Here is an 11,056-nt window from a genome sequence, read left to right on the forward strand (position 1 = left end):
GGGCTTCAAGTTTAAGTTTTTATGCTTGTTTTAGAAACTAGGTTCATGACTATGTTTTCATAAACTCTCTTAATTTATCAAGTAATTATCTTCTTTGTCATATCCCTCTCCTTAAGATGTTCTATAAGATCAGATTTTACCTTATTCTTCTCAATTTTGCCAACCAGTGCATATATGATTTCTTATGCAAGATCCAGGCAGTACACCTCAAAGTTATGAGAAATGTGCCTGACTTGCAGATTTTTCCATGTGCTCACACATCCATTTACTTGATATCAGTTTGACTTGTTACTGAAGCCACTTGTTCTATGTTTCTTAGTTCCTTTCAAGATTCTACAAATGGGCTGCATCTTTATATAACAAGTTTGAATTCTCAGGTGATACTCCATAATAAGACTGGTCAGAAAAATGATTCTCTTTTGGTCCATGGCTCAAACTAATAGGCTGTACTGTAACATTCAGTAAGAACTCATAAAACTTTAAATGTTTAATCTATTTTCTATTTTTATTAAAGTTTGCTTAAGTAGGGGCGCCTGGGTGGCTCAGTTGGTTGGGCGACTGCCTTCGGCTCGGGTCATGATCCTGGAGTCCCGGGATCGAGTCCCACATCGGGCTCCCTGCTCGGCGGGGAGTCTGCTTCTCCCTCTGACCCTCCTCCCTCTCATGTTCTCTGTCTCTCATTCTCTCTCTCGCAAATAAATAAAATCTTAAAAAAAAAAAAAAAAAAGTTTGCTTAAGTAAATCTGGTAGCAAAACATGTGTAATGGTAGATACCATAGATTCTCTTCCACTCTATCTCCAGATCAATTATGCTGAAAATATTCACGAGTAATAGACTTAATATTATGAACAAGAGAATACAAAAATGTGTCCAGATATATTCATTAATTCAGAAATGAAATTTAATGATTTTCAATTTTGTTTTTACTAGTACAAACTAGGTTAACAGTCCATACTTCTGAACAATCTTACACATGCCATATTTTTAGTAAGAGCTCAAAGAAAATGTCTGATTAGGTGTAGATTACACTGTATTTTAGCCCACCCCTAAAGTCAGCACAAATACAAAATCACAGTCATGTTTACAAGGTAAAAATCGTACAACAGCTCTGTATACTAAAATATAATCAACAAAGCAGTTTCTGAGAATCAAAACATAGGCTGGCAGATTTGCTTTTATGATTTTAATATTTTTTTCTAATATGACAATGCCACTAAGTTCAGTTCACCATTCTTTCATTATCTTTTCATTTCCTGTATGCATTTCTAGCTAGCAAATTCATTTTAATGGCAGTAAGTTGGGAATTTAGTCCAAAGAGCAAAGATTCATTTTGATGAGTTATGTGATCACAAAACATGCAGTGGTGAACTTTCAATTCATTAACTGTTTCTATTGTTAAAGATTATTATTGTAGTTGGCATAATAATCATGAGATCTTTTTTTCCCACTTAGTTAAAGCATTTCATACCATTAGATTGACTATGGCGTGCAAGAGGTCCAGTAACTGCCAAGGGTATGGCAACCACCTCACCAACAAAATCAGTCCATACATTTAATGGCGGCCTGAACTAAGCTTCAACACAAAACTTAACACACTTCTAGAAAATGTGTCTCAGCAGAGCCTCTTACACCTTCCTCACTAGCTAACCAGACATGGGTCATCATTGCTTGGTTTGACTTCTCCTTCTAGCAGCAAATTCATCACAACCTTTGTCAAATAGCTGCATGTTCCTCTTTTTCCCAGTGGGGGAGTGTTGTAAAAGGAAGTCATGTCATCCTACAAAGGAAAACAGTAAGCAAGTCGCTTGATTTTTGTTTGTAAAGAGTTGACAGGTAAAATCAGTGTCAGCCTAGGGGGAAAAATAAATTCACAGAAATATTTCCTCATGGAAAATAGAACCTTCTTGAGGTTTTCTTTCATTTTCCTAAGGCATCTTCTCAGCATATAAAACAAAGACAGACACTTTTAATATTCTCCCCTCTTTGCTGATAATTTTTATTTACTTAGGGAACCTTTTTACAGATGAGCATAAAATATTAAACAGAGAACCTGGAAGGGACTATATTAGGTAGTACACACAGCACCAACGTAGCCTGTTACGCATTCCCATCTTCCCCAGAATTTAATTTTATAGCCTTCAGGAATCTATGGCTCCTCTCTGGTAAAACACATTTTAACTGCTAACTATATAAAGGGAATTTATGTCTTCCCAGTTTTCTTTTTAGTCAGAGCTTCATAGCTGAACTGACTAGTAATTAACTAAAAAGTACCACTAATTTCTCGAATAACTCAGACTTCTCCCTGCCCCACAAATACTCCATTTTGCACTCTATAAATCTGTTTTGTAAGTTAAATGATAAGAGATTAGGGATATTTTGAAGAGTTGAGACAATGAAAAAATTCTACAAAAAGCTCTTTTCTCTACTTACTTGTTTTTCAACTTCCTTTAGTCGACTCTCATCTTTTTGAAATTCATGAAATGCTTCTTTCACCAGTTTGTCTAGATCTACTTTGTCTTGAAATTCTAGCTCAGGATTTCTTTCCAGTACAATGGATACAACCATTAGTAACTAGAAGAGACAGATGTTGAAAGCCAATTATATGAACCATAAAAGCAACACAGTCTGGACATGTTTTCATTCTTTACTCAGACTGACGGATGACCCTTGAATTCCACAGTGTGTTCTGTACAATGATTGACTTTAGGATCATTGTGAATGGACTCTTTTTTTTTTTTCTTTAAAGATTTTATTTATTTATTTATTTGAGAGGGAGAGAATGAGAGAGAGCACATGAGAGGGGTTAGGGTCAGAGGGAGAAACAGACTCCCTGCCGAGCAGGGAGCCTGATGCGGGACTCAATCCAGGGACTCCAGGATCATGACCTGAGCCGAAGGCAGTCACTTAACCAACTGAGCCACCCAGGCGCCCTGGACTCTTTCTAAAAATCTTGCAAATTAGTAGCGTAAGTTCTGTTTGGAAACTGCACATTTTTTTTCATTGTGTATATCTTTGTAGCTGTGCAGAAATGTTTTTAGGTCACGTAAATGAAATAAGAAAAATGATTTTCCCAGTCCTGTCTACAGTACATAGTGCTCTATTCGCCCAAAATGTCTGAACTTTCTGGCCTTTGGGCATTAATCCTTGTTGGCAAGACACCAAAACCAGTGTCCAGTGGAGCTGGCCGGCAACAAAGCCAAAGAAGGCAGGTGAGGTCAGTGGAGACTCTGGATCTAGGCTGATGATCAAATGACTTGGAGCCCAGGACCCCAAAATGAGTATAATTCTGTGACATCACAGTGTTTCTCAGGGGATGGCTATGTTTTAAAAGATACACCTAACTCTGACCTCTTTATGGTCTGAGTACTACTTGGTCTGCATATCTTAGTTTAATGCATCATCCCATTGTCTATCTCATACATTCATCCTAAGTAGTAACCTCCATTTTAGATGACATACTGCTAGACACAAAGATTGTGTCTGAGTATACAATGCTTGGTAAAGACTTTCCAATGATGATTATGGCTCCTACTCTGTACATGGAACAGGAAAAAAGACTTCATAATTCCCAGTTTGGGAATCTTCCTGACTGTACTTTCTCTAAATGCCTCCAAAACAGAACCTGAAAGAACCAACGGAAACACTTTCAGAAAAAATCCAGGTGTCACAATGTGGGAGACCTTGGAGAGGGCTTTAGCCAGGAGAATATGAAGTTTTGCTCTAGTTCTAAAGAAAAATTTCTTCTGCAAAGGGACCCTCGTTTGGTCAACAAGAAGGACCTCCATGTCCATTGTAGGTCCCAGATGCTGGGCACTAGACATTGAATGGCTAACAGCATAAGAAAGGCATTCACCCTTCCAATAACCCCGTCTCTTTCTGACCCCAGGCTGCCTCATTCCCATGTGCTATGAAACTGATTGGCTGATAATGTCTCTAAATCCTGGCACATCTGAGGTAAGATTGAATCTCACTCAACTCTGACTGGATTTCAGGTGCCAGATCCAGCAGTTACTGAGAGCTTCTGCCTCACCCAAACATACTACCCACCCACAAGAATCACAGAGTCTGACGGAGACATTCCCAGAGAAAGAGACAAAGTGAAGATGCGCTATATGTTAAATCCATTCATTATGAGGATTCTCTCCATATTTGGTATAATGTTTTAAAATGGCAAAAGAGCACATGTATACACCATGCATGTGTGTGTGTATTTTAGCATTTAACTTTATATAAAATGATACAGCACAAAATTACATGTCTTCTCTGTTCACAGAGAGATGTTTGGAAAGATGTCTCTCAAAATATCAACACTGATGATCTATTGCTAGTGGGTGTGGATAAATTTTTTTGCTTTCTTTTCTATAATTTTCTGAACTATTAAAACTTTCTACAATAGTCATGTGCTATTTCTGTAAACAGAAAAAAAACTGAAATTAAAGAAAATAGGAAAAGGCCACTTCCTGTGTTTTTTAGTGGTGCATGACTGAAAAAGCTGGGCAGTCTTTCCACACTGAAGGATTTAAGATGTTTAAATTGTTCATGTACCTTGACCTTGGGTCAAGGATGGCTATATTGTCTAAGACTCAACTAGAGGAGATCTGGGTTACGTAAGGAGTGGAATTCCTGGTCTCTCTTGAGCAGTTTCCTTTATGTTAGTTTTCAGGGAGCAGATAGAAAGCACTTCTTCAGCAATCTGCATTTCTAAATACAAACCTCCACAACAATCTGTCTGTACTTTGGCTGGTCAATATTTCCCAACATGTCTTCAACAAGGAGAGAGAAATTCATCTCATACATGGTCATATCTGACAGGGTTGGTTGCTGAAAAAAATAAGTCAATATTAACATGCTGCATTGTTATACTGTGGTTCCCATTTAATAGAGGACTTTCATTTTCTAATCAATAACCTTTTTCAGGTTCTATAAAACCTTAGGGAGCATTTTCAGGTATATGACTGGATTTTATATATGTCAAACTACTGAAGCCAACCAGCTGACTGCTGTGATAAATTAAACCTCCTATTTTTAGTAGTTATCTTTACTATACAAATGATAAGGGAAAGGGACTATATTGGAAATCCACTTCAACACACAAAAGGAACAGCGATAAATTGAGACAACAAATAGAGTACATACTGCTTTCAGAATTAACACAAGAAGTTATGCTTGCTGTCAGACTTTAGCATGTAAGTCACTTGATATTCAATTTACATCATTTCTGTGGCAGGTCCTTTCTGAGCTGGCAGCATAAAAATGCATACAAATAAGCAAAAACAACATTGCATGTAGAAACCTTGTCATGGTTTCATATCAATTTCCTTTTCATATATCTCATGTGAAAAGTCAATCTGGCTACTGTGCAACCGTGATAAACCTAGAGAAGAGACATCAAGCCTGCTTCATTTCCCACTCTCTGGAAGAACTTAGGGTTGGCAGTAGAGCAGAGAAGTTAAGACAAAAGGCTTAGAAGTTGAATTACCAGGGATGGGGTAGGGCATAGGTGTCACACTCGGGGTCAAGTACTTCCTAGATGTAGGACTTTGGGAAAAAAACTTAGCTGTGCCTCAGTTTCCTCATTTGTCAAGTGGGAATAATAAAGTACCTACCTCAAAAGAACATTGTGAGGATTAAAGGAGCACTTAGAAAAGTGCCTGGAACATAAGAAGACTTAACATGCATCTGCTGTTATTTTTGTTAGCAAAGAGAGGATACAAAATGTAAGTGGCCTGGGCAGCAGACAATTAAATGAAAATCTGGTAGCTATTAGCGGGGCCTGGGAAAGCAGCAGACAAAATGTTGCCATAGTCCACTGTAGAGCAGACATGAGGCCTAGCAGAAGCAGAGCAGGAATAATGGAGGCCTCCTCTGCTCAAAAGAGACAGTGCTGCCCCATATTATGGTCACAGAGCATCTGGGAGAGGGATGGAGCACCTATGTTGACAACCAAATACAACCACTAAGCAGTTTGTGAATAGTATAAAGAATACTTTTAACAGTTCTTATTCATTTTTAAAAATAAGTAATAGATTCACATAGTTCAAATTTGAATGGTTAAAAAAGGTTTTCAGTGAAAAGCCTACCTTGTGCCCTCAAACCACAGTTCTTTTCCCCAAGGCAAAAAAAAGAATGCTACCAGTGTCTTGTGGTTCGTTCCAGAAATACTGTGTACATATAAACAAAATGAGTGTGGGCATGGGTATTTAAGAATACTATATTTGAATAAGGACCCTCATCAAAAATAATTTGGTTGACATTTCAACACTAAAAACAAATATGGTACTCCATTTCCAAAAGGCCTAGTTATTCTTGTTTGTGTATAAGCAGAATGAGTTAGAGGTCAGTATTAAATAAAATAACCAAATCAAAGAAGAGGCCAGTTTATATAACTTGGGAAACTATCTGAAGGAGGGGGCACTAATTCATTTGGATCAAAGCTAAGTCATATCTTGAGTAAATTAAGGGATTATCTATGATCTAAAAAGTTACTATAATTTTCACATTTACCGAAATTCAGTCATTTCCTTATTCATAGCATTATTAAGTCACCTTGCTTGTTAGGTCTGATTTGGTTCTGTCTTTTGAATGTATGTTTTATTATTTGTGAGGTTCCCTAGCATTGGCCCACTATCACTTGGTGGTAAAGGAATACCAGCTTTCATAGTAATGCCAACATAAGAAAGCTAAACTTCACTAATAAATAAACAAAAGAAGGACAGCTGCTTGGCAAAAGGTTTGGCCATATGTTTCCTTTAAACACAGAGCTTCCCTGAAACATTTGAAATATAATAATATAAAAAAAACTTATATAAAAAAAAACTTAAAAGCTGTATTAGCTTTTAAGCAAAATATCCTTTTGGTAAAGCAAGGCTTTTGTATAGAGGGGCACTAAAATAAAAAATTAAAGTAACTCAGGTTGGGGAAAAAAATTTCCAATCCAATTGATTAGGTATTTTATTTTCTAATAGTTCCTCCCTTCAGGTATCTGGATACCCTCTCTTTAAATACTCTTAGAAAATGGAATAAGCAGAAAGGTTATTGGCAATGCAGAGGGGGAAAGAATTCCCTACTCCTTTAGATTCCCTTAAATGACATAAATACAGTGGGGCTGTACCTGTGGCAAATGCTTCCCAGCTACAATGATACCATTGGGCGTGCGCTCCAGGATCTGCCATACTCGGTCATAGAACCCAGCAGGAGTTCTATTCAAAGACCCGTCAATCTGACGCCTGTTCAGCCAACATCTGTAGACCAAAAGAAAATGCCTCAGAGTTGAAATGCAAGCTTGTTCTCATAGAGAGCAGGGCTTTCAATATAGATTAATTGTTCCAATAGGGTGAAAATAAAAGCCAAAATCCATCAATGATGCATATCTACCACGTGTTACAGAGGTTACTAAATATTTCCATAGTGAAAACAGAGTTTGCAGGAAAGGAGAACATCCCCAAGATTTTAAAAAATTTAATAGGCAAAACGATATTCTCTAGTAAGTTATGTGATCAAACGACTTCCTAATATGCAAAGAAGCTCCATTTAAAAACACAGAAGCAGCCAATTTCGAAATAACTTCAAGTGGTCCTTACGTACAATAAAATGTAAACTTCATGGAAGTATGGACATCGTATGGCTTGATCACTCCTATACACTCTCCCAGAAAGATGCTTAATAAACATTTGGTAAGTAATGAAGGCTCAAAAAAGTATTATGTACCTAATGAAATTACCTTGTTTTAAAGTTTTAAACTTTAAACCTTAGATTTATTTTTCTATTTAAATATGGCCAAAGTACCAGTGCTGAAAAATCAGCTACATGATTTTACATGTTATAATAATCATACCAAAGTGATAAGACGAAATTCTAGATCTCTTATTTCCATGGATTAAGTGTTACATCTTAAAGATATAACACTCCTTCACAAACTGCTAAAGATGCAGAATTTGCATGATTTGAAAAGAATACACAAATGACACAGCAGTATATTCTTCCAAAAGCTGCAGATAGGAACAAATATACATTTTTTATACTTGGTATTAAAACAAGCATTGAATGAAATGTGCCATCAACCACAAGGGAAGCATGTGACCAACAATATTTCTAGGTAGGAACATAGCTATGCAGGAGACAGTATAATGAAAAAGACATTTTTGTTCTGATAAAAGAGGACCAATGATGTTTTAAAACTGCATCCCTTTTGGATGCAGGGTTTTTTTTTTTTTTTTTGGTAGACCCAATCTTGTGTGGCTGGGTTCAGTGCTACGCCAAAGAGAAGAAGCCCAAAGGGGCAGGGGTTTCTTGGTGATGTTTTACTTTGGATATTGAAGGTGCAAAACTGAATACCCAATACTCTACATTTGATTTTTTTCCTATTCCCTTTGTTTGGCAATAAGAAAAAAAAATGTTTTCCGAGTTCTATAAAGTCATGGTTAGTATTATAAAAAAGAGAAGTTTGCTTAGAACAACAAAAAAAGTAGAAATGTGTGAATACTCACAATGGAGATAATTATTTTTGAGGACCTCTCTTTATATTTTGGCTTTTTATTTTGAAAAATTTTAGACTTAGAAGTCAAAAAAATAATTCACACTCGAACATACATACATAACAACACTCAAAACCAGGAAATGAATGCTGACACAATACTATTAGTTATGGACCTTATTCAAATTATGCCATTTTACCACTAATGTCCTTGTTTTGGTTGTGGGTCCAATCCAGGACCCCACACTGCATCTGGTTTCCAAATCTCCTTAGGTAGACTCTTCCAATCTATGACAGTTCCTCAATCTTCTTTCATCTCTCATGAATTTAACATTTTAGAAATGTCAGTTATTTTGTAGAATACACCTCAATTTGGGTTTATCTGATGTTTTGTCATTATTAGACTTAGATTATGCATTTTTGGCAAGAATACCCAAAAGTGATTATGCCTTTTTGGTATATCATATTAAGGAGGTACATGATACTGATGTGTCTTATTCCTGGGATGCTAACCTTGATCATTTGATTGAGGTAGAGTCTACTGGGTTCCTTCATTGTAAAGTTACTATTTTTCCTTTTGCAATTAAAAAGTATCTTGAGTGGAAATACTTTTAAATTATACAAATTTTTCATTTCTCATCATACTTCCACCCACTAAATTTAGCATCCATGATGGTTCTTGCCTGCAACAATTGTTACTATTGTATTTGTCTAATGGTAATTTTCTCTTTCCATCATTCCATCTACACTTATTAATTGGAATTAATAGTGTCTGTTTCCCTACAGCCCCAGCAAGTTTGTCATACTATCTAACTTTTGCCAGTCTGTCTGATAGATGAGAAATGGTATCCCAACATGTTTTAATTTACATTTCTCTAATTATGAGTTAGTTTAAACATCTTTACAGGGTGCCTGATGGTTAAGCAGCTGACTCTTGGTCTCAGCTCATGGGGTCATGAGTTCAAGCCCCACTTTGGGCTCCATGCTGGGCATTGGGCTCCATACTGGGCATGGAGTCTACTTAAAAAAAAAAAAATAAAAAAAACCTCTTAAATATCTTTTCAAATATCTAAGGTCCATTTTTTTATGTTTTAAATGAATTGATTAATCATATTTTCCCCCATTTTTCTCTTGGGTTTTTGGTTCTTTATCCCTGAGTTTTTAAGAATTCTTGGATATTAGCCCTTTGTAGTCTATGCTTGTTCCAGTTTCTCAGCTGTCTTCTGAGATTGTCTATTTTTTGCCATGCAAAATGATGTTTTAAATTTTTATATAGTCTTATTAATCTTTTAATACCCCTAGAGTTAAGCCCTAGATGGAAAGCCTTTCTCATACCAAGGTTAAAGCAGTATGTCTTCTTTTAGCTCCGGTGTGGTTTCATTTTTTACATTTAGATAGCAAATCTATTTGGAGTTCATTCTTGTGTACAGTATAAAGTATGGATTTAACTTTATCTTATCCTAAATGGTTATCCAGTTGTCCCATCACTATTTATTTAAAAAATAATGTCCATCCTTGACCCAGTGATATGAAATGTTACCTCTATCACACATTAAATTTCCATATGAGCTTAAGGCCTATTTCTGGACTTTCCATTCTGTTCAGCCGGCCTATTTATGTGTTCATGTGCCAGCATCACACTTTTATCATAGAGGTTCTATAGTACATTTCACTGTCTGTTAGGGCGAGTCCTTCTTTTATGTTGTTCTGGTTGTTCTTGCATGTTTCCTTCTCCATATGAAGTTTAGTATTAACCTATCTACCTCCATAAATAGCTTGTTGGATTTTTTTTGCAATTGCATTACATTTATAACTGATACCTTTATAATGTTGAGTGTTCCTCTTTAAGAACAAAGATATCTTCCCATTTGCTCAGATTTACTTTTCTTGTATTATGTTATGTTACTCACCATACCTTACATCATTAGTTTTTTTTTTTTTTAAAGATTTTATTTATTTATTTGACAGAGAGAGAGACAGCGAGAGTGGGAACACAAGCAGGGGGAGTGGGAGAGGGAGAAGCAGGCTTCCCGCGGAGCAAGGAGCCCGATGCGGGGCTCGATCCCAGGACCCTGGGATCGTGACCTGAGCCGAAGGCAGACACTTAATGACTGAGCCACCCAGGTGCCCACATCATTAGTTTTCGATGTAGTGTTCTATGATTCATTCTTTGCGTATAACACCCAGTGCTCCATTCAGTACGTGCCCTATTTAATACCCATCACCAGGCTAAACCATCCCCCCAGCTCCTCCCCATCTAGAACCCTCAGTAGGTTTCTCAGAGTCCATAGTCTCTCATGGTTCGTCTCGCCCTCTGTTTCCCCCCCTTCGTTTTTGCCTTCTTGCTATCTTCTTCTTCTTTTCAAAATATAATGTATTATTTGTTTCAGAGGTACAGGTCTGTGATTCAACAGTCTTACACATTTCACAGCGCTCACCATAGCACATACCCTCCCCAATGTCTATCACCCAGGCACCCCACATCCCTCCTACACCCCATCACTCCAAAAACACTCAGTTTCTTTCCTGAGAATAAGAATTCCTCATATCAGTGAGGTCATATGATACATGTGTTTCTCTGA

General features: G+C 36.9%; 1 protein-coding gene across 1 annotated transcript in view; it reads right to left on the reverse strand.

Annotated features, from left to right (window-relative positions):
- Window positions 1–724: 724 nt before the first annotated feature.
- The window catches only part of PHKB (phosphorylase kinase regulatory subunit beta), a 141,913-nt gene continuing 131,581 nt past the window's right edge, over window positions 725–11,056 (reverse strand). The window contains exons 16-19 of the mRNA XM_081807891.1: window positions 7,113–7,288; window positions 4,715–4,822; window positions 2,432–2,572; window positions 725–1,778 (exon numbers count right to left, since the gene is read on the reverse strand). Of these exons, the coding sequence (XP_081664017.1) occupies window positions 1,641–1,778; window positions 2,432–2,572; window positions 4,715–4,822; window positions 7,113–7,288 (563 nt within the window). The 3' untranslated portion in view covers window positions 725–1,640. The remainder of the gene's footprint in view (window positions 1,779–2,431; window positions 2,573–4,714; window positions 4,823–7,112; window positions 7,289–11,056) is intronic.

The sequence above is a fragment of the Leptonychotes weddellii genome, chromosome 16 (assembly GCF_054177405.1).
Source record: "Leptonychotes weddellii isolate Sample4059 chromosome 16, ASM5417740v2, whole genome shotgun sequence".
NCBI classification, from domain to species: Eukaryota; Metazoa; Chordata; class Mammalia; order Carnivora; family Phocidae; genus Leptonychotes; species Leptonychotes weddellii.